The sequence below is a fragment of the Styela clava genome, chromosome 3 (assembly GCF_964204865.1).
Source record: "Styela clava chromosome 3, kaStyClav1.hap1.2, whole genome shotgun sequence".
Classification (NCBI taxonomy): domain Eukaryota; kingdom Metazoa; phylum Chordata; class Ascidiacea; order Stolidobranchia; family Styelidae; genus Styela; species Styela clava.
The window spans coordinates 24210417-24237307 of record NC_135252.1 but is presented as its reverse complement, the minus strand read 5'-3'; the positions used below and the strand labels follow the sequence as shown (position 1 = coordinate 24237307).

The 26891-nt window shown below is 37.5% G+C and overlaps 4 protein-coding genes across 4 annotated transcripts; 2 read left to right on the top strand and 2 right to left on the bottom strand.

The window, feature by feature from the left end:
- Nucleotides 1-485: 485 nt before the first annotated feature.
- Nucleotides 486-4922, bottom strand: LOC120342313 (dephospho-CoA kinase domain-containing protein-like). Its single transcript, XM_039411092.2, has 2 exons — nt 4553-4922; nt 486-3037 (listed from the first exon to the last, which is right to left on the bottom strand). The coding sequence occupies exons 1-2, from the start codon at nt 4832-4834 to the stop codon at nt 2639-2641; spliced, it is 681 nt and encodes a 226-aa protein (XP_039267026.2). The 5' UTR covers nt 4835-4922; the 3' UTR covers nt 486-2638.
- Nucleotides 4923-5568: 646 nt separating this feature from the next.
- Nucleotides 5569-11866, bottom strand: LOC120342417 (adenylate kinase isoenzyme 6-like). Its single transcript, XM_039411239.2, has 5 exons — nt 11709-11866; nt 8943-9101; nt 7544-7682; nt 6487-6619; nt 5569-5873 (listed from the first exon to the last, which is right to left on the bottom strand). The coding sequence occupies exons 1-5, from the start codon at nt 11770-11772 to the stop codon at nt 5820-5822; spliced, it is 549 nt and encodes a 182-aa protein (XP_039267173.2). The 5' UTR covers nt 11773-11866; the 3' UTR covers nt 5569-5819.
- A 3061-nt stretch (nt 11867-14927) lies between these two features.
- On the top strand, nt 14928-18087 carry LOC120342055 (putative cytosolic iron-sulfur protein assembly protein CIAO1). The gene has a single exon (XM_039410722.2). It carries the CDS (start codon nt 14950-14952, stop codon nt 15949-15951), a length of 1002 nt encoding a protein of 333 aa, XP_039266656.2. The 5' UTR covers nt 14928-14949; the 3' UTR covers nt 15952-18087.
- Nucleotides 18088-18113: 26 nt separating this feature from the next.
- On the top strand, nt 18114-25926 carry LOC120342056 (uncharacterized). Its single transcript, XM_039410723.2, has 6 exons — nt 18114-18301; nt 19521-19746; nt 20768-20889; nt 23250-23290; nt 23922-24049; nt 24722-25926. The coding sequence occupies exons 1-6, from the start codon at nt 18120-18122 to the stop codon at nt 24875-24877; spliced, it is 855 nt and encodes a 284-aa protein (XP_039266657.2). The 5' UTR covers nt 18114-18119; the 3' UTR covers nt 24878-25926.
- Nucleotides 25927-26891: the final 965 nt, after the last annotated feature.

Genomic DNA, 26891 nt, shown 5'->3' with positions numbered 1-26891 from the left:
ATTTTTATAATAATTTGTGAGAATGATGGGATTTACAGTACATAATTATCCCGGAGTAGAGGGAAGGCGATAAGGCTTCGTAAAGTTCAATCATATGACGAACCCCAGCCGCCCTTATGGTAACCAGTCCATGTTTGGTCCAGGATTAGTTGGTTAATTAGTTGTTTCAGATGCTATGATTTCAACCAATCAAAGGTATAGAGTTGATAGAATAGGTCAGGGGTGGGCACACCGCGGCTCGCCAGACTTTTTGTGCGGCTCTTCTCGCTAACATAAATTATTATCCAAATTTTAACTAAGAGAAAAACTTTAATGTAAACTCTTTTAATTTTTTAAAAGTTGTAAAGAAGTTTTCGTCAATAATTAGGACAAACTATGTTTTAGTATGAAAATCACTGTAGCGTTGAATTTAAGTCAGTCGAGTCAGCAAATCTTTCGTCACAACGGTCAATGTTTATTGATGCGTCGGCGGCATTGCAGCTTGATTGCGGTTAGTTTGTCTAATAAGTTACTGTGCGATGTGTCCAAAATTAAAAAAACGAAAGTACGAAGATGAAAACCGAGTTGTCAGAGTTGCCTTGTTTATCTATTTATTGTTATTAGACTCTTGTGTGAATTTCTTTTCTGTTCATGGTATTTCAATAATATTAATAAATTAACAAATTCTGCGGCTCTTTTAAAGTTCTGACTTGCAGCATGCGGCTGTTATACTAAAAAATTGTGCCCACCCCTGGAATAGGTTGATAGCAGGGATGGCCAATATCGAATAGTTCACTATTTCGAATACATTCGAAATTATTTTTTTCGAATATGAAATTTCGAATACTTCGAAAATAAAATCCACCAATTGAAGCTTATCTAAATGTATGTAGGAATTTCCCTACAATAAGCAATGAAATAACTGCTATCTACAAGTTACAACCTAGCTATATTACCAGGCATTTCATATTTGCAGATTATTGCAGTATAATACCATGAGTCATGTTAACAGAATTAAATTAATACGGCAATAGTGGTATCGATGATGGATTTGAATATTTGAGCAACACAAAATCATCCTAGTAAAACGCCCATACTTTTAAATACCAACCATTGTTCAAATTATTTGCCAAAAAGCGGGATAAAGTATGAGTTATTTCTCCACTCGTGACAATTTTTTCGTGAGTACAAAAATACGAATCGAAAATTAATTATATTCGGGAACTTTACCACACATTTTAAGTCCGCAGATCGCCGTTGTATGTTTGATTGTTTGAGTAATAATACTTTTATTATTTTATAAATATGAAGATAGGAATCAAAAACTATTTATAATCGGGTAGTTTACCACACATTCTAAGTCCACAGATCGCCGTTGTATTTTGTAGATACGAAAATAGGAATCAAAAATTAATATTAATCGCGAGTTTGCCACACAATTTATGTCTACAGATTGTCGATACAACCATGAGTTACGTTGAACAAAATTAAATTAATACGGCATGACATTTTAAATGCTGGTACTAGTCATGGATTGGATTATTTTGCGCAACAAAAAATCATCCTGGTAAAGGATCGATACTTTTAACTATCGTTATCAGAATTATTTGCCAGAAATTATTTGCCGGCTATAAATACCGTATTTCCCGGCTAATAGGTCCACATGGCAAATAGGACGATGTCTATTTTTAGCACTCAAAAAGGGGGTTTTCATATAGGCCTCCAATAATACGGGTAGAAAAATTGTGTCCCTGTTGTTCAGTTATGCTGATACGCGCTAATAATTTTATATGTTTAGAACCAGATCATGTTAGTTTGGTAGAATCATACCCACAGAATTAACTATTTTTAACAATTGAGCGGTAAATTTAAGTTGTAAAGCGGCAATCATTTTGGACAACCTATTAACCCGAATGTTGAAATAATTTTGGAATGTGATAAGTACTACACTGTACGTGCACGGGTTATTTCGCAGCTGTGTTTTCCTGTCCCTGTCGTGTTCTGCTGAATCGGCAAAACGAAAGGGTCGCAAATCACTTTATCTCGGTGGCCGTGTTTCTTTTTAAAGTAACGATAACCGACCTGCGATTAAATATCATGATTGATATAATAATAAGCAGGCCACATGGAAATAAAATTAACATACTTCCTCAAATGTGCAAATGTGTCGCAACAATATGCGACGTACGGTCGCACAGAATATAAACAAACAAAGTGCCGATTGTATTTCATCGTCATTACAATACGTGAGACAGCGTAAAAAGTCCTTTGAAGATTCCCGTAAAACGAAACACCACGTTTACGGCGAAAAGTGACTACTATTCGGAATTATTCGAAAATCAGCCGAAAAGGTATTCGAATACTTTGATATTCGAATACATTCGAATATTCGATTCGTTTTGGACAACCCTGGTTGATAGGACTGCTGATGAGACAGCTTAATTGCACAGCAAAGCACAGACTCTCATTTGATTAGCAGGCCATATATTATGTAATCATTCATTCCAATTGCATGACCTTTGATTGTGAAGTAAATTGTAACCATCGTATACTGACGGGGAAACCAGCAATGCTTTCTTACATTAGGTTAAAACCACCAAAAAAATTTTCTGCCTAAAATAGGATGGGATTTGAACGTGGACTTAATTGCATTGAATTATTACCCTATCAACATAAGAAAAAGATAAATCAAGCACAAAATAAACAATAATATTGAAATTCTTAAAATCAAATATCGTTTCGAGCTTTGCAGCAATTTGTGAAGTTCTTCAACTTGTTTGTACATTTCATCTAGCGATCCATTATTGTTGATTACAATCGATGCAAGCTTTTGCTTTTCTTCAAGCGACATTTGACTGTCGATACGTTGTTTCGCCTCACTTTCTGACAAACTGTTACGGTTCATTAAGCGCGAGAGTTGAGCTCCAAAGTCGCAATACACAACGACATTAAAAGTTGTTAAATTTATCCATGTTTTTGACTCAAAAAGTAGAGGAACGTCGAGAATGACAAAACGATGACCACGAATGAGATACTTCAGTATAGAGATCAGAATTACCTAAAAAAAAATCAAGCGTGACTGAGCAGAATAATCTAATTTGGAAGCGGCTGGTAGTGTTGCTGTTATGTATTATGCAGGACCTAATCACAAGCATGCTTCTATGGCAGTGGTGGGCAAGGTTTTTTGACCAGGGGTCGAAAATTTTGACAATCCAAACTGGCGGGCCATGTTAGTATGACATAAAAAACGGTCTTACTACTTACTGAATACAGCGCGAAACACCGCAAAGTGCGCAAAACAGTGGGGAAACAGCGCGAAAGAGCGCAAAACAGAGGGAAACAGTGTCAAGCAGAGAAAAAATTTTGCAATGAGTTCGGGGCACCTTGTTTTGAGTTTGGGAGTACCACGGCAGCAAATTAAAAACACAAACCAACGTATGTAGCCAGTAATGCTGTAATGACAGGTCTGCCCCTGCTGGTGACACATTTTGGGTACCATAATTTAGAACATTTTCCATATGGATAGAGTTGGCTTCAGGGTTAGGGTTAGGTAAAAAAGGGACCTCCAGAAGTATGTGCACCAAGATGGCGCACAACCTGAAAATAGTGTGTGTGTGTGTAGCGGATTCAGGTTATGCGACATATTGCTGCACAATTCTTCTGGAGGCTACTTCTGGAGCACCAAAGAGGTAGATAAAATTTCGCATGATTACCTATAATCCGGTACCTAACCTTGTAAATATACCGGAAATAGCGCCATAAAACCATGGCGAGAGGCGCCGTGGTTCTTTCGTGGCAGGAGGTGGTAATGACTGCGTCTCCTGTTTTGCACTGGTTTCCTTCTGTTTCGCGCTGTTTTTCTCTGTTTTGCGCTCTTTTGCGGTGTTTCGCGCTGTATTCAGTAAGTAGTAAGACCCCATAAAAAGTTACATTTTATGAGCAATATTTACAGTCTTACATAAGCAAATGCAGAACACAATAAGCTTCATGCCAAAACTAAATTTAATCAGTCTCAGCAAATTCCTTGAGCTAGTTTTTAACTAAAACATCTAAATTAGTTAGTGTGATGCTGTGTCAATCGTCGAAGATAAGTCATAGGCCTACTGTTGAAAAAAACTTATTCTTAATTCAACCATTTTAAATGGTGTAAAACAACAACATTTAAAAGACTATTTGTCTTGAATTCTGTAATTATCACTAATAAACTAGTCCTCCAATATAAAAAGTTTGCCCAGTCTGCCTTGTTCGGAGATGATATGTGGAATCATATACACCAGACAGCATTGCTACATTCAGACATGGACTATAATTTTCAATTTCCAGAATCGCTGCAAATGATACCGTACAAGGTATGGATGGATAGATAGTCTATTGGTACTCCTAAAGTATGCGCACCAAGATGTCGCACAACCTGAACCCTAACCTGGTACACAACCTGAGTTCAGGTTGTGCGCCATCTTGGTGCGCATACTTCAGAGGGTCCAGTTTATTTTTAAAACTTCATACCTAATACACGCAAATTACAGAATTAAAAATGGAGAATTCCGGATGGTTAGTGTGTACCGGTACTTACTTTTCCAATTTCCGGATGCGTTATTGCGTTCAACTTTCTTCTTTTTGCTTCATCTTGAAATATAATTTCACCAAGTTTGCCTCTATCTAACGTCCCGTCCGCTAAAAGAATTCCATTTCCGAACGTTTCAACTATTTTTTTGTGCGCCTTGGCCCCCGGCTCAACAACTTGCCTCGCGATTAAATCTGCGTCTATAACGGGGCAGTTAAAGTCATTTTTTAAAATAGAAGAAACGGTGGACTTTCCAGACGCTATTCCGCCAGTTAAACCAACTAAAATCATCTCAAAAATGTATAAATTCTAAAAAAAAATCCAAAATCTGAGATAAATGTTGCGAGAATTAAATGTTTACACATGAAATCGCTGGTGCAGAACTGTGAAATTCTGAATAAGCCTTTCTGGTGCAATTTGTGCGAAAACTTTTTAAAAGGATGGAATTTTGCGGGAATAAAATTTGCAATACAGAACTTTTGTGCGAATGCAACGAGACGCTCTGTTAGCGAGTTCGTGACATTCGGGCAAAATGCTTCTGCGAAAATGTAGGTTTTCGAGAATAAACTTTTGCGCGAATGTACTTTTTCGAGAATAAAGATTTGCGAGAACTGATTTTAGACGTTGGCGAGAAGTAATTTTGAGAAAATGGATTTTCCTGAGCTGGCCAGAACTTTTTAAAGCGAAAGTTGTTTTTGTAGATGGCCGATCTCTTAGATATCTCTGGTTTAGCATTGTCTTTCCCAATTTTTTTCAGCTTTAAATTTTTAACCCCGACAGTATTACTGTAGAAGCAAGCTTACAAAGTATGGTTTGGCGGTGCGGCGCACTGTGAAAACGTATACCTGACTGACTAATCCCATACCCGACATGGACTGGTAACAAGACGAGAGGCCATGATTCGTCACATGGTTTAGCTGTCTTATCGGCTTTCCTCTTCCCGAGATAAATATGTAAATCCTATCCTAACAAAGAGGGGAGAACTGAAACCCCTCACCCAACCCATTAAAATTCTTAACAGTGAACAAAATTTTGAATTTATTTTGCAGCTTGAACGACCCCCATCACATTTTGGGGCAAAAAAGAGAAGAAAAAAAACACACACTCCGATTTCAGCTCAAAAATGCAACATCAAAAATAGAAAATTTGAAATAAAAAATAAAAGTAAAATTCAGAAATCCCAGATGTCACGGCTGATTGCATTGATAACTCCCTCCACCAACTAAAGCATTTATTAACTTGAAGTATCATTTATTATTTTACAGTTCACTCCACATCAAGTATTTGCAGCCCACTGCTGCAGCCAATCTGTTATCTGGTCCAGATTATTCTGAAAATAATTGAATAATGAAGGGTTGATGAGAGAAGATACAAGCAGTAGTGGAATTCAGCTGGTTCGCACCGGTTCTACAGAACCGTCTCACGGTATTTTATGAGTTAGCATTACTGAAAAAAAAAACATGATTTTTTTGTGACAGAACCGGTTAAAAATATGACATTTGTGTGATGGAACCGGCTGACAAAAAATTTGAATCCCACCACTGGTTATAGGGAATATAAAATCATAGCCTTTCAAAAATTTGGCCAATATGTGGCCCTTTGTGCTAATCGCTAGGCTCACCACCATACATCTGATCGCCCTGTGTTTGTTTCATTTCATAGGTATGTGAGGATTGCTGGACTCCTAGCCACATCAAAGTGGTTTGCGAAACCGCTGGTCGGTTACGACTTCCTCTACCATCAAGCCAATGCATCTGAAACAACTGCATAACTAACTAATCCCATAACCCACATAGACTGGTGACCGGACTAGAGGCCGTTGTTCGCCATATGATTAAGTCGTCCTTATCGCCTTTCCTCTCTCGAGATAAATATGTTAAAAAACAACCAGCGTTCCCTACAACTACGACTTCACGAAATCCCCCCCCCAAAAAAAAAATTACCTGCATATCATCGGGTGTGTTGCTTGGCAGTTCATGAACAATTCCATCTTTGTAGGCAGCCTTCGTTTCATCCAAGATTGATTGAAAGATTTCACATTGGACGTTGTTTTGAATTTTCTTTGCATTGTAACCCCTGTAACATAAATAGGATTTACAAATTTTTACGGGGGAGAGGAAAGCCGACAAGGTGATTTAATCATATGGTGAAACACGGCCTCTCGTCCGGTTACCGTTCCATGTTGGGTATGGTATTAGTTAGGTGTTAGCTGGTCATTTGCTTTTCGGTCATTTATTCCAAGATTTTGGCAGTAATTCTTTATCACCTTGCCTGGAATTGGTATCTGCGCGCTGAAGAGAAATATTACAGTCTTTTCAATCAGGGCTTGGGATTCGGAAGTGTGAGTTTGAAATGTTTTTATAGTATTGGAGTCGGGTGGTGTTTTCGAACTTGAAAGTCTGACTTCTTAAACTGGTAGATATCAGCTCCGAAGCCATAATGCCCCATAGTCATAGCTAAAACGAAACGAAATTTTGCAAGAATATACTTCGGATGATAAAAACAGAATTTTACAAATTTTTGAATATTTTTTGGTGAACAAACAAGAAGTTTTTTAAGAACTGTAGTGGCCATACCATAAAACATCTGCATAAACTTTAAATTAGTGTTTGAATAATTCAAATTCAACTTGAAACCTATAAGTTGATATTGGAAATTGAATTTGAAAAAAAATTATATGTGAATTTTATTAATCATATTTATAGACGATTAGAATAGAAAAAATATGAATTATGATCACACAGATGGCTGGTTGTCGTCAGTCACCTGTAACTGATGACATCATAAACTAGTTCTCATCTCATGCTCTGTCTGTTAGAGCACTAGTTGCCACATTATTCGGACCTGCATAGGGTAATCAGAGATGCAATGGCGATCATATTCCCGAGCACATTTCTCCAATTGTCAAACCAACGCTATATAGTATTAGATATCACATACAACCTCTTAGGCTGAGCTATCAGGAGAAACACTAGTTGCCAGAAATAAAATCATTCTGACCTTTTCTCGAGTCTGTTATATAAAATTGTGTTGTCCGTCCTCAGCACGAATACGATATCAAACCATCGTTCGGGGAAGAAATCTGAGCTGTGGTAATCAACAATGTTTCCTCCTTCACTCAGCGTGTCTTCTAGAATGTCTGGAAAACAAATTTGTGTTTTGGACACATCAGTGGGCATTACGATCATGTCAATATTAGGTTCTTGTTATTATTCTTCTCTTTCGTCATGATGAAATTGCTTTTCTCTTCGAATACTGGACCAATTGCTTTGAAATTTTCAGTGGTTAAAGACTCATTTTTTGCCAGAAGGCTATTCCTTTTACTTGTTTCAAAAATTTCTGCGGACTTTAAGAGATTCGTTTTTAGTGTGTCAGAATAAAAAATAGCGACACCTTGTGACGTGTACATATATTTGAGCACAGCTCTCTTGCTAATTTTATGATTCCTAAGCGACCTCTGACATCTAAATAGATACTATTGTTATAGACACCGGAATATTTTTCGTTCAGGAATGACTACCCAATTCATTATGGCCATGGTAAGTTAGCATCACGGGGTACTACCCATTGTCCTGTGACCCATCACCCCTGTGATGCCAAAATAGTTGGGTCCAGCGCTCTAACTTAGTGGCGCCGCGATTCATGCTAAAATCAAACCAAAATTTTTTTACCTGACAGTTGGAGTTACGTGAAACTAACTACCTACTTTACTCTATGTGGGTCCGTATGTGAATAACGCAGGAATGCTGTAGCAAGAGTGAAAATGAGAATATCGGTCAGAGACCGAAGATTTATCGATTGAAAGTTAGGGGATCTCCCAAAACAGCGCTCTTACTCAATAGTGACACCTAGTGTCCCATCACTGATTAATTAATAACTCGCTAATGATACGACATAATTCGCCTAAAATCAATAGGCTTCTGGTCCGAGATATGATAAATGAACATGCAAAATCTGGAGCAGATTCAATCTTGCTTTCGTGAGATATCGCGTGCATCTAACAGACAGACATACAGACAAATACCTATCAACATACTTACCGATTAAAATTGATAAGTAAGGATCATTCTATTTAATTTACGAGTCTTGCTGCACACTAACATAAATATAATTCTGTAACGTTTTGTCTGATTCATTGCTCCAGATCCACCAGTATGTCCCAGGCCTCAACTCTTGAGCCCTGGTCCTATGCCTATTTTTATTTAAGGTTTAAATGAGAGTTTTGAGAAAATTTTGGTACTCCTGAAGTATGCGCACCAAAATGGGTTCAGGTTGTGCACCATCTTGGTGCGCATACTTCAGGAGGTCCAAATTTTTTTTAATCATAAGCCAACTTGGGACTCACCATGCAAAATCATTCTCAAATTTGGCATAACAAATCTGAAAATCTCTGCCTTACCTATGACCCCATCTTCATCTAAGATCTGACATTCTAATTCTTCATCGTAACCCGTGTAGAGTTCATTTTCTTTCGCTATTTCACCAATGTTTATATATTTCATGTTTACACAACTTGCGAGCTCTTCTGCGAGGGTTGACTTTCCTGTACCTGGCGTGCCTGAAAGTAGTAATATTACGATTTTTAATGATAATGAAGCTTTTTTAATAAAAATTCAAATCGATCGTGACAAGCGGCTCGGCGGTGTGGCGCATCCTGCTAAGGGTTAGGAATACGCTCGCCACCGCATCTCTGATTACCCTTCGTGGGTTCGAATCCTATGCAGGGATGATCATGTGCGAGAAGATTGCTGGACTCTTCGCCGCTGCAGGATGGTTCACGTAACCGCTGGTCGGTTACGGCTTCCTTCGCCATCAAGTCCATGCTTCCGAAAACAAAATAACTGGCTAACTAATCCCATACCCGACCTGGACTGGTAACCGGACGTGGTTCACCATAGGATTAAGCCGTCTTATAGGCTTTTCTCTCCCCCGGGATAAATATGGAAACCCTATCCTATTGCAAGCGCCAACTGTCACATGATCAGATTTGCAATTTTTCAATATTGCAGAATATCAGTGTCAGTTTGCACTGATATGGAGATCCAGATAGTCTCATATAGAGGGGAATTGCACTCACTGTTATAATTGATGTCTTTCATTTAAGGGCTATTCTTGGGGTAATAGAACTGTGCCATACTGTTTTGTGTAAAAGAGCATTTCTTGAAGATGCATGGGCTTCATAATACACACAAAATAAAAATTGGAAATTCTGGAAAGCGAGAAAAACCCTTAAAAAGTTTTAGACATGAAAAATATCATGTGCCTGCTCACCCGCACAAAAAAAATCATGAAAACACAAACCTAAACATGAATAAAAAAAATATGCGAATGTATTAAACCAGGGTGGTCCAAGGTTGTCGGCTCCGCGGGTCACAATAGTGCCAAGAATAGGTAAACAGTGCAATACAAAATAAACACTTTTATTGTGCAAACACATAGTTATCAGACATAGCCATCCCAGGCTAATAGAATCCGCATTCGATTTTTAGTTTTCTATGATGACTATATTGTTAGCATATATTCCCGACCAAAAAGATAGAAATCCAGATAACAATTTAGACTGCCAAGCACATCATTCAACTTCGCTATTTGCCTCAGCCAGCCATAACACTCATTTCAGTGACATTAGTGATGAAACAATATGTCAAAAGATTTTTCTGATAAATTTGATTACGAAATAACACAAATGCGATTTATCGATTATTCTCCGAATGTGACGTGGGCCACAGATAATGAAGCGACGGGCCACATGTGGCCCGCGGGACTGGGTTTGGACCACCCTTTATTAAACATTCAGGCTGTACTTTTAAAACACTCAAGCTTATTAAAGTTCAATTTCACTATTCTAGCCACCGGAAAAACCTCGCACAGCACGTCGATTACAGACTGCCTTCTAAAAAGAATGGTGGTCTTATGTAAAAGTCGAATTACAAGCCAATTTTTTCTACATTGTGTCATGTTTCACTGAAAACCAATCATAGCCTTACGATGGTGTATGGTTGTAAAACCGCCTACAACGTTGCCGGCGGATTACAACACAGGCCCAACGTAGTTATGCTATCGACAAATCTGGGTAATGGCTAATACTACCTGATACAATATATACCTTAATTCAGCGGTTCCCAAACTAAGGGTCAAAAGGAATCTTAGTGGGTCGTGAAAAGATGTAAAAAGCTTTGATTAATTATACTGGTTATTAGGATCGGTGGCGACTCGAATACGTAAATCTTTAAAAAAAAACAAAAATAATAAATTGAATTTAAATTCTAATCTGTGACAGTTTCATTTTCACGATCTTCTCAAAGGAACAAAAATTTGCTACACAAAATCCTAGCAGTTCATTCATCAAAAATAAAATTACATTGTAGAAAATCACGAGATGGGTTGCCATAAGCTGTAGTAATAAATAGTGCGTCCCAACTCTAAGAAGTTGGGGAACCACTGCCTTAATTTGAATGTCTTGAAAGGATGGAAATATAAAATTTAATTTTCTATCTTCTCAATACTCTGTACACTGATACAGTAATACATATATCTGTTGTAAATTAAAGTAATGTCTAATTTGCCCCATCTCTCAGTGGTATTGCGATAAACCAAAGATATTTAGAGTCAAATTTAAATCTTGATTATTCGACAATATTTTTACAACGTGATGCATCAATCAATACAAAACCAAAGCGTTAATATCAGACCTGCCTACAGTTTTAATTATATATAATATATTATATAATTTATCTTAAGTTTATTGGGTTTACTTATTTCGCAATTATCTCTGTTGTTATGTGTGTGTGTGAATTAATTTAATAATTTTAGGTGAGTGAACACGTACCAGTTCTTCTTAGCCAAACCTTCCATCTTATATTCTGTACGTTTTAAACCTTATCTAAGGTTTTGTTTGCTCTCCTGATTCTATAATCGGTTTATATTTTTATTATTCATTTTAATTCCTGTTATGCAAATTATGGAGCCGAAATGACCTTATACTTATTATTTTAAAAAAATTATTTATTTTTCTGTTATTGTTCGATCAATTGATTGTTTAATTTGGTGATAATACTGGAATTAAAACAAATTAAATTAAGATAAATTGTACCTAGTAAACAAAAATAATAGTGAAAAACGAAAATACTTAAAATCGAAAACGTTATATATATAATCATCTTACCGGTTATTAAAACATTTGGAAGTTTTCTTTGGTTCATTTTGAATGTACTTCCAGCACAAAACATTCAGAAATGACGCCAATATGACGAAACTCGTAGAAACTGACCAGAACGAGTTGATCTGATGTAATTGTAAACAAATGTGACTCCACATGGAAACTCTAAAGTGACTCCTTGTGGATCAAAAATTTTTCCACACAAACCGCTAGATGACGACATTGAGTCGCATGTGAATTTCCGATTGATTACATTTCAGAAAATTGGAATGAATTTATTCAAGTTCTAATTTTTATTTTTCACCAAATTAATTGTTGGGAATACCTCAGAAATTGGGCGACCTTTTAACAATGTCATGGCATTATCCCAGTGCCACTGGCACCATAGATCACGTGAACAAAGTTGGTAAACATGACTTTTGCTTTTGTCCACTCTCAGACAATTTCGTGTTTTGCTGCTAGCTTCACAGAGGTCTCTCAGACTCTGTCTGTAGAAATCTTCAGTTTTTAGACAAATGATACATATTTTTTTTTTATTATGTTTGTTTACTATCGATGTGTAAGTCATCGAGTTCTTCTTACTTTATATTTTCTCTGTGTTTGTGTGGGCGCGTGTGCAAACTAATTCAATTATTTTAGGTGAGTGAACACATAATTTGGACGTTGTTTTGCTAGTTAGTAGGGTGGTGTAGCCAGTCTGCGGACGATTTCATTCAAACCGCGACGGCGACTAAAACAAAAACCAATATTTCCAACCCGTTAATTTTTTCACCGTAGGTGCATTGGCATTTATTCTACACGCTGAACTTCTACGACCAATTTCTAATTCTACGAATTAACTTTCTACGACCAGGGGTTAAAGCTATACAAACCACCAAAGTACGACACTCTGAAGACGTTTTTGCGACCGAACGACCAGTGTGCGATCACGAATTTCAAGCCTTGAACATCGTTTCTGCTGCGTCGAGACTAGGGCATACGCAGCCATGCGTGAAAAAATGGGCTTCTAATTGCATTTCTGACCGTCATATATTTTAAGAACACAGTTATTTCAAACAAAATTCTTCAAATTATAAACAAAGCGCCGCATCACAGCAATCAAACAGACAAAAACACGGTGGTCGCAAATTTGTTGACAAAGATATTATTGACGTATTGGAAATGCGCACCCCCCTACTCCCCCTCCTTTGAATGTAGAAACGCGAAACTTTAAAGATGGTTAAAAGAAACACAACTCTTCCCACCTGCCAAGTTTCATCTCTTTATCTCTTATATTTGTATGGATTTTTAAGCTTTTCCGAAGGAACAATGGGTAGTTGGCGACATGGTAAAATGGTCCGTTTTTTTTCTTCGGTCAGGTTTTCAGTCGTAACTTTTTTATTTGTGGTCGCATTTTAGTGTAATTTTGCAGAGCTACGAGGGATAAGTGGACGATAACGTGTGAGAAATATCGTCGCGGTTCGTTAATTTTTTCGGCATTCGTTTAATCGATGAAGTTGATGGTCGCAGATAGGTCGTGGCCGCAAAGTGGGTAAGCCACCCTACTTCTAATTGTTGAGTGAAGCAGGTCTAGCTCACCCCTTCATATATCCAACTTGGCAATTCTGATTGGGCAATTTGGCATTAGGTGACTCCAATTATAATCAGATTGACGATATCTTTCAAGGAATACTTTTCTATCCACAGTTGATTAGTCTTGTTGACTAATTCGATATCCAATTCGGCAATCTTCATAAAACTATTAATTTGGTGTGGCAAATGAGTTTACTCATTTTTTTCCTTTGTTTGTATATTTTTCTTTTTACTTTTAATTGATATTTGAGTAATTTAATTGATTTTAAGTCTCGCTTTTTCCACTTCCGACGTTATCATGTTTCAATGATTGTAGGTGCGTGCCTTAATTAATTTTTTTACTTTTGGGTGAGCGAACGCATACTACTTCCTTTATCAATACCTTTCCATCTAAAATCTGTACGTCTATGTAAAATCTAGCTAATCATGTAAAAACTTTTAACTACAAATTATTGTGGAATATTTTACCGCTTAAACCAATGTCAAGAATTAGATATATTGCTGGAGATGACCTATGTGTATTTTGGGACAAAGAAGCTGAATTTATAACACATTTATTCTGGAATTGCTCATTTGTGAAACAATTGTATGATTATGTTTTTTCTATTATTATGAAAATAACTAACAGTGGCAACTTAATAAATTATGAAACATGTACATTATTAGATTTAAGACACAATAATTATATACATTTGACCAATATAGAAAAAAATGCTATTATTTTATTGATATGTACTGCAAGATATAAAATTTGGTTGCAAAGAAATGCAGTGATTTTTGAAAATGTAATGCCAAGAGTGAATAATGTAGTCAATACTATAAGAAATTCAATAAGGTGTAGGAGAAATATAGAACGACTGAGAAATTTACCTAATTATTGTGAAGAACTTGATTTATTATGCAAATATATATAAAATATAACTAGAAGTGTTTATTGTAATGAAGTGGAACTAATTCTTGAAATTTAAAAAAAATAAATAAATCTGTACGTTTTAAACCTTACTCAAGGTTTTGTTCGCTTTCCCGATTCTATAATCAATTAATTTTATCTCTTGTTTTATTGTCTAATGCTGATTATGGAGTTGAAATAAACTTATACTTATTATACATACTGACATACCGTGCGGTACCACTTCTTCTTGGCAAAACCTTCCATCTTATATTCTGTATGTTTTAAACCTTATCTAAGGTTTTATTTGCTCTCCTGATTTCATAATCAGTTTTTTATTTATTTGTTTCTATCAATCATTTTATTGCCTGGTATGCTGATTACTGGATTATGTAGTCGAAATAAAATCATACTCATTATGTTTTGTTTACTTTAAATGTACATATTCTAAGTAATCTTCTGGTGCACTTGACCGAAAATGAGTGGCATTGACATGTTCATTGTTGGAATTCAACAACTGTTATACTTATCCTCCTAATTCAGTAATCTTTTCAGTATATCACAAAATAATATCATTCTAGGATTGCGGAAAGTTTATATCTCTCCCATTGCCATTTTTTTCTATCGCAAACCGAGTAATTAGCAGACGTAGAAAAACAAGTATAGTTTGCCTGACGAATATGTTTTTTGAAAGCCATACTTTATACTTTAAATTTACATAGTTTATGTCTTCATTTAATATTATTTTTTTTATCATTTAATAATATATTATAAATCAGCCCTATAATGTCTATCCGACAAATTGCAACGTTAACGGGACATGGTGATAGAGTATGGGGTGTTCACTGGAATCACACAGGAAAGCATTTGGCGTCTTGCAGCGGCGACAAAAGCGTGCGAATTTGGGGGCTGGAGGGTGAAAAATGGGTCTGCAAAACGATTCTCGAAGAAGGCCACCAGCGTGCAATACGAAGGGTTGCTTGGTCCCCTTGTGGGAACCGTTTAGCGACCGCAAGTTTTGATGCAACAGTTTGTATTTGGGATAAAAAATCAGGGGAATTTGAATGTATTGCAACACTTGAAGGACATGAAAATGAAGTCAAAGCTGCAGCCTGGTCCATTTCAGGGTCATATCTGGCAACATGTTCTCGGGATAAATCAGTCTGGGTTTGGGAAACCTATGATGAGGATGATTTTGAATGTGCAGGGGTCGTGACCTCTCATACCCAGGATGTAAAAGAAGTAGTATGGCATCCTAATGAAGATATTTTTGCTTCGGGTAGCTATGACGATACAGTGCGGATTTTTGAGGAGGATGACGGGGAGTGGGTTACTGGTGCAGTGTTAGAAGGTCATGACTCCACCGTGTGGTCAATTTCTTGGGATAAATCCGGCGATCGATTAGCAACAGTCTCAGATGATAAAACTTTAAAGATATGGAAACGCTATAAATCTGGCAACCCTCAAAATATTGTGACAGGGAGTTCAAAGTATTCATGGAAATGTATTTGCACTCTTTCTGGATTTCACGAAAGAACGATATTTTCCGTTGACTGGTGTCATCAAACGGGACTCATCGCTACAGCGTGTGCCGATGATGCTATTCGAATCTTTAAAGAAGATGAGAAAAGCTCTTCTGATGAACCGACTTTCAATCTGTTGTGTTCGTATAATCACTCTCACGCGCAAGATGTAAACTGCGTGTCCTGGAATCCCGCTCAGCCGGGAATCCTCGCTTCAGCGAGTGATGACTGTGAAGTTAAAATTTGGAAAATTGATGATGTTTAATCTTTTTATGAATTTTAATTCAAAACCTAATGGGAGAGTGGAGCCGATAAGAGGGCTTAATGGGTGCTCCCGAAGTATGCGAACCAAGATGGGCGGACATCGGAACGTAACATGGGTAACAGGTTATGGTTAGGCGATGATTTTTTTCCAATTTTCCTTATTTTTATCCTATTATCAGTTCGAAGACTAGCCAAGAGCCTCCCGTAGTATTTATAGCTAAAATTATGGCCTAACCCTAACCTAGTACACATTACATTCCGATGTCCGCCATCTTGGTTCGCATACTTCGGGAGCCCCGCTTAATGATATGGCGAACTATGGCCTCTCGACCATGCAATGGTGTTCGAGATTATCAATGGCTTTTAAAACTTATCCTAAGGGGAGAGGAAATTTGATAAGATGGCTTAATCATATGGAGAACCACGGCTTCTTATCTGGTTATCAATCCATGTGATGATTTTTAGGATTCTTCATAATATTTATTACTCATCCATGTTAATGGGAGATGAAAAACGGTAACGTGGCTTGATCACACAGTATGCTGTGTTGAGGCAGCTTGACTCAATTTGAATTGGACTCGAGTTATCATTTTTTAAAGACTTGAAGTGACTTGGGGCGTTGACTTTGATGACTGTCTGGTTGTATCACTCTCTCCAAAATAATTTATTACTTATTATTATTATTTTTTTTACGATGACTGTTATATTATTTTGGTTGACGAAAAAAATAAATCTCTCCTCTCTCGTCGAAATCGGTGATTCTCAAACCGTGGCCCCTTGGGCGAAATGATTTAATATGGCCCATGCCCATCGGACCTAATTGAAATAGTCCAACACTTTATAACATATATATTTTTGCATTCTAATTACTGTCAATTGTTATGTCATTATCGCAATTTTTAATGCATGTGTATATCATAACAATTTGATTTTCATCTTTTGAAAGTACTGATCGTAATGAAGTGATTCAACAAATGGCCAGTGAGACTTAATGCAGGAATTGACTAGACTTGACTTACATTTCTAATCTGGTTTTCGTTCCGAATCCAATTTTTAAGGAGCGTTGTCCAAGGCTAAAGACAAATATGACCTATATATAATATTCACAGTTTGTCATATTGAGATCTGAGCCTTCGGCCCAGTAACCAAGTCTATTCTCTGTAACTGACCCACTCAGAAGAGTAGTTGCCCTGCCTTGAAAACCAATCTATTCTTTTATATGCTGTTCACTCTGAACAAGGCTACATTACTGCTATTTTCCCCATCTTATGTGGTCCATGGCATCTTCTGGAATTTACATGTCTGGATCTTCATGTGTTTCGTGAAACTTAGTGTAAAAACATATCAATTCAGCGACCCATACCCTATCTCCATCTTTTTACACCGGAACCTGGGATATGGACGTGCCATAAACTGACTATTGTACATATCGTCGTTGTGCCGTACCTCTTTGTCTTGTGTATTTTATTTGTATAGTAATTTCATGTCTGTTGTCCTAGTATAACGCAGCAGTCCTAAACATGCATGTCGCACATCTGTGTCTTAGGCCAGTAAGGTCTTGAACATGTATCCAATCTCTGTTTTACTCTTTAATTATTATGCAGCTACTGTTACTTTTTTGAGGCAAATAAACATACATACATACATACTTTTAGCACTCATGGCCCCCTGTCCATCATTCCAGTGGTATTTAGAGTGTAATTTTATTTGGTAGATTAGTTTGACACCTGACATTGTGGCCCAACTGTTCTGTGGCCTTCCTGGGGAGGTATGGCTTCCTGGTTGGGAACTGCTGTTATGTAGTTTGGAACGACTGGTATATTTCTGGTTTGGCCCTGGGTGAGGCGCTCATTTATAATTATTCGAATGATAATTTTTAATCATTGAGGCATATCTGGTCAGAATAAGTTCTATTCAATTTAGTAGGGTATAATTCTGTCTAATTGTTTTTGCAAATATTGAGGTGTTCAACTGTTTATTTTTCACTATTAGTCAATGAGGCAAATCTGGCCAGAATATTTGCTTCTTAATCAAAGGGCTTAAGTGCTGCCACATTTATTCATTTCAAGAATATTATTATGATCTATCAGCTTTCCCATTTAATAATTTTATTGCTTTTTTTCATTTTTAAATTCAGCGAAAATTTTGTAAATAAAATCAAAAATATAAATGGAGACGCAAAAAGGCGGGAATGGTCGCGGTTCAATAAACCCAAACTATTTGCACGGTAATGCCGTAACGTCTATGATTTCACCAATTAATAAACAAGGATATTTGGGAGATTTAGAGGAAAAATCTGAACCAGAATTGAATGAATTACTGGAAAGACAGGAAAAAATGCTGAAAAATAAGTAAGTGGTATATTTTAAATTTCTGTTTGTGGGTTTTAGGTGAAATTTTCGTGTCTAGATGTTTCAATCATACTTTTCAAGTTTCATACTTTTCGAGTCGAGTATGAATCATTTTAAAAGTGTTGCTACAAGAAGGGTCACACAAACTCACTCAGAAGTAAAGGAGCCATTGTGTAGAGAAGTGTTTCTCAACCTAGGGTCGCCTTTAAATTTTTTTTTCGGTCGCTTGTTTTTTCAACCAACTTTAATAGTCTTCATTTTCAGGTAAATTTTATTGTTGATAAGTATGTTGATAGGTATTTGTCTGTATGTCTGTCTGTTAGATGCACGCGATATTTCACGAAGGCTTGGTTGAATCTGCTCCAAATTTTGCATGTGCATTCATCATATCTCGGACCAGAAGCCTATTGATTTTGGATGAATTGTGTCGTGTATTAGCGAGTTATTAATTAATTAGTGATGGAACACACGGTGTCACTATAGAGTCATGAATCGAAACCACAGTTTCGATTGATAAGTCTTCGATCTCCGACCTATATTCTCGTTTATTACTTATCGATTTTAATCGGTACTTTAATCTTACGAAAGCGAGGTTGAATCTGCTCCAGATTTTGCATGTGGATTCATCATATCTCGGACCAGAAACCTTTTGATTTTGGATGAATTATGCTGTATAATTAGCGAGTTATTAATTAATTAGTGATGGGACACAAGGTGTCACTATGGAGTAAGATTTTTTTGGGGGGGATCCCTTAACTTTCGATCAATAAGTCTTCGGTCTCTGACCGATATTCTCGTTTTATATTTGGTATTGAAGTGTTGCTCAATAGTAGTTTTATACATGGGGAGTATCAGAGGATAAAAGCTTTGCAGCTTTTATTATGGTTTATTTAAGTAAGACCATGGCACGCTGAGGGCAAAAATATCAGTCTTTCAATTTTGCGGCCATAAAAGTATTTGTCATTTCGTATTTGAGCATATCCTTGAGTCATGAGATTTTACAAAACTCATTTTTTTTAGAAAGTTTGGTTCGCTTGAAAAAAAAAAGGTTTGAAACCTCTGATATAAAGTAAACAAAACAGGGCTTGTGAACATTTACATCCGACTGATACCCGAAGGGCTACTGTGTTCTTCGAATGACCCAAATCATTTTACTATCAAATTGTATTAGACTTATATTTATGAAAGACTTTTGATTCCTGGAACATCTTTCTTTCAGAAAATTTGTTGAAAGGCTTCCAGATAAAGGAGAGAAAATTCAAAATTTTGTAAAAACTTTAAAAGAATTATTAGAAAAAAGAGAGAAAGAAAGAGAAGAAGGCAAAGTGACAGAATCATTCAACCATCATGTTGAAGATGACCCCAACATGCCAGGTTTAGAAGAAATTCCGACGGACGATAGAAGCTCCAGAATGGAACTGGGTGAAGATACACAGTTGCCACATGTAGGTGTTGTGAGTTGGTATTGCTGCTTTTGGCACTGCTGCTTTATACTCAGTATGAACATATAATTAGTAAATGCCCACAAACATAACCAGAGTAACCCTCAAGGCACCCCAACAGTAATGCGCCCCCAAGTACAGAGAGCACATGACTACTTCATCTTCACAACTGTGATCAATCATCTGTGACTGATGACATCACAGGTCATGCTACAATGAAGGTACAGATAACTGTTTTGGCATATATTTTTGTGACATTTTTTACTCCACTGTTTCTAAACATTTAATCTGAATAAGGGGCACGATTGCTTGGCGGTTGGATGGTTAGGTCTTGCACGATGCCAGAGTACTTTGTTTATAACGAATGGCACGAATAAACGATAAGCACAGCCTTGTATTAAAGCAGGGGTGGGCAACATACGGCCCGTGGGCCGGGTCCGGCCCGCGACGAGATTTTGATCGGCCCGCTGACTGTATCCAACCACACTCTGTAATGTGGCCTGACGTATCATTCATGAAAGTTGCCGACCGCTCTACTCTCACCGCACTATCTGTGCGAGCTGGTGAAATAAACAATTGCCTTAGTGAACAAACAATTGTGTTAGCACACTTGTTGAACAAATAATACAAGGTCAAAGCAGAGAACATAGATTCTGAATATAAATAAAATTTAGATTTTATATTAAGTTTTATTAACCATGGAATATCTCAAGAAACGTAAAGTTGACAGAGAGTGTCATCGAGTGTCGTTTAATTTTCTTTCTTGCATAAGCGAATAAATATGTGATTAAGATATTGAATACTATTCGTGTTATAATCCGGCCCACCAAGGACTTCATTTTCCCCTATCTGGCCCGCCGACTAGAGAAGTTGCCCACTCCTGTATAAGAGCATTGGCGTTCGCTTGCAACTTCTCAGTTATATTCCCACTTTTAGTGAGGGCTCGAGACATTGTTTGAGTGAAAAATTTTTAACGATGATTATGCTTTTGATTTTAAAATGTCTGAAAATTTTTCTTTCTTAGGAGAAAGAATTGAAAATTATAGAAAGGGGATTCGACCAACTATCTGTGCATGAAGGGCCTCACTACCAGGTCATTGTGAAAGCAGAAGAAAAAAGCCACAAATCAAAGTTTGCATTGAACAGGTTTGTTTCCTGCTAGCGTAATAGAGAGAGAGATTTATTATTTTGTCAACAAATAACAAACCGTCATCAATACGAAAATAGATACATAACACAAATGAAATTGCTTTGGTATTGACAGGAGGGAGCGATACGACCATGAGGTCATCGAGTTCAACTCCCACCCTATTTTCTGAAGTGATTAGGTTTCACACTAAAGATGACTATTAGAAAAGTTGGTCTGTCAAATAATACTTTTAAAAATTCGATGTAATCTCAGAAAACTATGGGGGGATGTTTTATTGAGAACTCATTTACACAATAAAAGGTATACGTACCCGGTATCGGCAATTGCAAACGCACCCCTCTCCCGGGCTCCCGATTATCATTCCGCTTATAATTTTAACCCCAGCCAATCAACTTTGGAAACTATGGTTATATATGATACTGATATATAAAGAAGTATTATTCATGGAAAAGGCTGGTTTAGTTTTGGGATCGAATTTAGGACTCCCAGACGTATGTTTACCAATATGGAGGTAACTAATTTTGTTCGCCTACTTTACATTAAGTTGTGTAAAGAGACTGAAACCTATAGGCAGGGAGTATATTTACTTGGCTGACACAAACAGTCCCTGAACTTATATTATAACTAAAATATAGAAAATGGGAATAAAGTTATGGTGAACTGCAGTGTCTCATCTGGTTACCATTCCAAGTAAGGGATCAGTCTGTTCTTGGTTTCCAAAGGCATGCACTTGTTGTTGAAGGTAGCCATAAGTTACCAGTGGTTATGTGAAAAAGGCGAGTCCTTTCACACATAATTATCAGCCATGGGATCCTAACTTGTGAGCCTACACATGGTAATCAGAGATCGCGGCGGTGTGGCTCATTGTGCTAAGCCTTGGGAATACGCTCGCCACCGCATCTCTGATTACTTTGCGTGGGTTCGCAGGTTCGAATCCCATGCGGGGTAGTTATGTGCGAGAGGATTGCTGGACTCCTCGCCGTCGTAGGGTGGTTCACGTAACCGCTGGTCGGTTACGGCTTCCTCCACCATCAAGTCCATGCTTCCGAAAACAAATAACTAAAACTAATCCCAAACCCGACATGGACTGGTAACCGGACGAGAGGCCGTGGTTTGTCATATGGTTAAGCCGTCTTATCGGCTTTCCTTTCCCCCGGGATAAATATGTAAATCCTATCCTATCAACTGTTTTATGAAATTGAAAAAGTCTTTCTAGTTGCTAGAGCAGAGGTACTCAACTTCCCAAGTAAAAGGGCCGCATTTTAACAACAAAAGATGCGACGGGCCACAGAATATTACTGTCATGTATTTATACTGTTTAATTTATTTATTAGTTCAATACTGATGTTGATTATGCTTCTTGTATTTATTTCCATGCTTTCTAAAACATAGTTAATAATGGATAGCATTCGTAAGTTTGCAGTTGTAACTTCTCCTCTAGCAAGGGCTATGACAGAATTTCACAACATAGGAAAAATATAATTATTTTTCTACCGTAAAGCGTCCATTCTGTTTCAAAATTTTGTTTCAATAGCGAGTAATGATGAAAAAGCTGCCTCACATTCGTAAGTTGTTGCAAATGGAATGATCTTTTTTAGTGCCAACTCAGCGACATCGGGGTAAGACTGTGGTTTTTGTTTTTAATTCAAATCAAAGTGCTTCTGCGCCGAGGTTAAAGTTGTCTCACGGTCCCCCTAAAATCGCTTCGCGGACCCCAGTTTGTGAACCAATGCTATAGGCAAACGTGTAAAGGTAAAAAGTCAGCTCTTCGCCCCCCCCCCCCCCCATCTCTGCCTGATTTTACTTTAAAAATGCTGAAACAATTATTCATGTTCGCTAAACTTGATTCAGCAGATAAATAAACTGCAGGCCTGCAGCTCGCGAAATTGCAACAAGAACTTCTATCTCCCTTGTTACGTAACATCAAAGGCATTATGTAATAGAAAGTGAACAACATAGAAAGGAAAAATGAATACCGGTGTATTGATTCATATACAGAGCATTTGCAATATGTAAAACATTCATTCATATTTTAGTTATGTTTAACACAATTTTGTTAGTTTTCGCGGTGCATTTGACGACTTTAGTCTGTCGCGGCACAACCTTTGGGAACCGCTGAATTGCACCATTTTTACCCTTTCATTTTTCTTGGTGTTCCGCGAGGCGAGATAAAAAGCGTAAGTGTTCCGTGGTCAAAAAAGTTTGGGAAACGCTGCTCTAGAGCATTGTTAAGAATGAAAGGCATGCAAATTTCCCATTCTGTTAAAGAGGAGTGTAGTGATTTTCTTTTATGAGAACAGTATTCTTTCATGGTACGGAAGGATTCTTTTAACTTTTTTTTTTATTAAAATTTCAGGCCAAACAAGAAGAAGAGTGACAGCACAAATAATAGAATAGGTGAGTATTGCAAATACATCCAAAAATTTAGTTTGAATAAAAATCTAAATTTATTTTTTTCTTTATTGCATGTAATACAATGCTTACTCGTGCCTTTTGATCCCAACAAGGTAGATAAAGCAGCCATTGATATCTATCAATATCTAAAAGAATGTGTCTTCAGACTTACTTCACTATGTAACTAAGTAATCCAATGTATATAAGTCCATATCTTTAATCTATCTTAATTGGTCCATTTGGCGAAAGGATTATTGATAGCAAGTCCGGTTTTCAGGGAATCATTTAAGAATAGAGCAAAATGGTGTTGAAAAATTCGTAAGAATTTATGTCTCCCTGCAAATGCCGATATTCGTTTTTGTAATTTGTTACATGCATTTTGTTTATTTCATATCGTATATTAGTTTTCCACGATGAAAATAAATATCTGAATCATAAATTTTTTTTTATTACCACCAGAATATGCGGATTCCATGGAGTAAAATATCCACTCAGAGGTTTTGGGGGAAATACTATTGAGAAAAACAAATTTTTTGGCAAACTTGAAGCCGTGGTGCACATTTAATTGAATTTCCATCCCTCAAAATAAATATAAAAAAGGTATCCGAATCCTCATTTTCTCGTTTTTTTTCAGATAAGCCAGTCTTTCATTCAAAAGATTTAACGTCTGCTAGCGTACATGACCCGGAACATGGAGAGGCCACACTGATATCTGTGAAGGAATGCAGGGATCTTTATTCAGAACAGCAGAGAATAGTGCAGGTTACCTTACTGTTAATTCATTGGGATATTATTTATAAAAAGATCCAATGTCTTTAGAAAAATTGTTAGCATTCAAAGACCTTGGTTGTGCTTATTAGTCCAGGTTAGATATTGGGACTCCTACAATCTAGTTAGGACGTGTTACCAGTCCATGTCGTGTACAGAATTAGTTAGCCAGTTGTTTATTTCAGATGCATGAACTTGATGGTGGAGGAGGACATAATCGACCAGCGATTATGTGAACCACCCTGCAATGGCGAGGGGTCCAGCAATCCGCTCGGCATAATTATCTCCCGTGAGATTTAAACCAGCTCAGGGTAACCAGAGGTGCAATGGAAGCATGTTACTTACACTCAGAAAATGTGATAACTAACGAGCCTTCATTGTATGACTCATAGTTGCATCTAACCCACTAACAACAACAATAGAAACAGCGGTTCATTTCACTCTGGGTGAGGGTACGGTATTTAAATCGTGACCTTTCACCCATGCCACCTTGACCCCTACCTCTGAATCTACCTGATTAGATATTCCACCTACATTATTACACCCTATGTGATGGGCATGAGATTTAAGTCTTGACCTCTTATGACCTCACTCCTTACATTATTACACCATGATCGAGTTGATCCGTAATGAACTTTGATCTTTAACCTATGACCACTTTACCAGGAACAACGAGCAGAGCAGTTAGCAGAACGTGTAATGCGAAGAATGCATATTTCCGCTCGACCTAACGAACATCCTGAGGGAAAATATCGAACTAAAGATGAACGAACAGAAGCAGAGAATACTTTTGATCCCGAGTACTTGGACTCTGTGGATTGATAGTGTGCTATTCTATGACATGCAGAAGTATCTGGCTAACTATGCTCATACCAGAGGCCATGGCCGCGTTACGATTCAGCCGTCCTGTTGGACAGACACAGAAAATACATTCAATCCTGAGTCTTTGGACTCAGTAGATTGGAAATGATTCCATGCATCCGAAAAAATTTGGATAGCTTTCCCTTTACTTGATTGACATGGACTAGTAATGAGATGAGAAGCCCTGGTTTACCATGTGATTAAGCTGTCCTAACATTTATGGGCTACGCCCATACCCGACATGAACAGGTAACAAGACGATAGGCCGCGGTTAACCACGTGATTAAGCCATCTTAACATTCTGACCTTTAACTATACCTGACAAGACTGGTAGCCAGACAAGAGGCTCAACATGTGATTAAAGTTAAGTATCTTCCCGCTCCTTGGCGAAATACTTTCCAGAACGATGTATCAGTTCAGTGGCCACACCTGAGACCGTGGTTTGTCACAGTATTAGGGAAGGCTACAGTCACTAATTATCAAATACTCGAAGCAACAAAGACTCGACTTTACTTGTAACTCGAAACCAAACCTGAAAATCAGCTGGGACTCTAACTTGTCTTATTTTGGTCAAGGCAAGGGTGTCAAACTTGCAGCTCGTACTAGATGGCGCAGACTACTGTGGAATAAGCGGGGTCTGCCTTTGGTCACTCCAAACTATGCGAGCGAGAAGGGCTCTGTGTTAATTCTAGGTGTAAATTATTATAGGGTAGGATTTGTATATTCATACCAGAGGAGAGGGAAGGTGATAAGACGACCTAATCATATGGCAAACCCCTCATCTGGTTGCCAACCCTCGTAGATTGTCGAGTAGGGGATTAGTTACCCAGTTACTTGTTTCAGATGCATGCACTTGAATTCAGCCATTGATGCGAACGCAAGACTTCAATCATGATATAGTACTAAAGGTAATAAGAAGTAAAGATGTAGTCATTTTCTATTGCAAACTTCAATTATGTTTCCATCGGACAATACTGTAACCTACGCAATCAATTTCGCACCGGACCCCGCAGATGTTACAATCTATTCCGAGAGAGAGAGGGTTTTTCCCAAGTTCGCATTGAATTAAATTGAACATAGTGTTCATAACTACATGACGCGGTGCAGTCCATATTGGAGATTCAATGTCATTCAAAACTCCCTTGCAGAGTTATATTCCTAAGTAATCTCATGGGACTATGTGACAACAACTGTTCGATGATGGTTATCAAATTGTTTTGATCCACGCCCCTTTTTAGATACTCAACACTTTTGGCCCAACACGAATGCGCCATGTTTAACGATAAAAAATACAACAAACGCAGGCCAAACAATACAAATACATTTTTTTCGAAGAATTAGACAAATCACTTATTTTCTTTATACTTAGTTGTGCGATGTCTCGCATTAGAAATACTTTTGCCACCGCACCTGATCATCCTGTGTGTATTCAAATTCTGTAGGGATAATTATGTGTGACACGATAGCTGGACCCCTCCCTGCCAGGGGGTGATTCACGTAACTGCTGGTCAGTTAGTAAGGCTTTCTCTACCATCAAGCCTTCGCATCTGAAAGTAATAACCTGCTAACTGCTACCCCCATATCCGACATGCTCTTTCTATTGCTCACCCTGAAGCTATCCTGGAAATAGAACCTCGAAAACGAATTAATTCGGCAATTCATAGAATTTAATGTAATATACAAGAACCAGACATGTAAAGTTGTAGGTATAAAATAAGACTTTCTCCAAATTTATAGAAAGCTGATAATGATATCTTAAATAATTAGTGAGGTGGCGGAGGTGTATCCCATTTGGGATGATAGTTGACAATCAGGTCACTTAGTAGTAGGGACTAACTGATATAAAAAAAAATCTACAGTTCGTCTAATATAGACCTAATTAATTGAGTACCGTATCCGAGACATAATATCTGTGAAGATAACAGTCTTTCCGAAAACTCCAGCTCTGTAGCCGGCGTGGGTTTGAATCCCATTG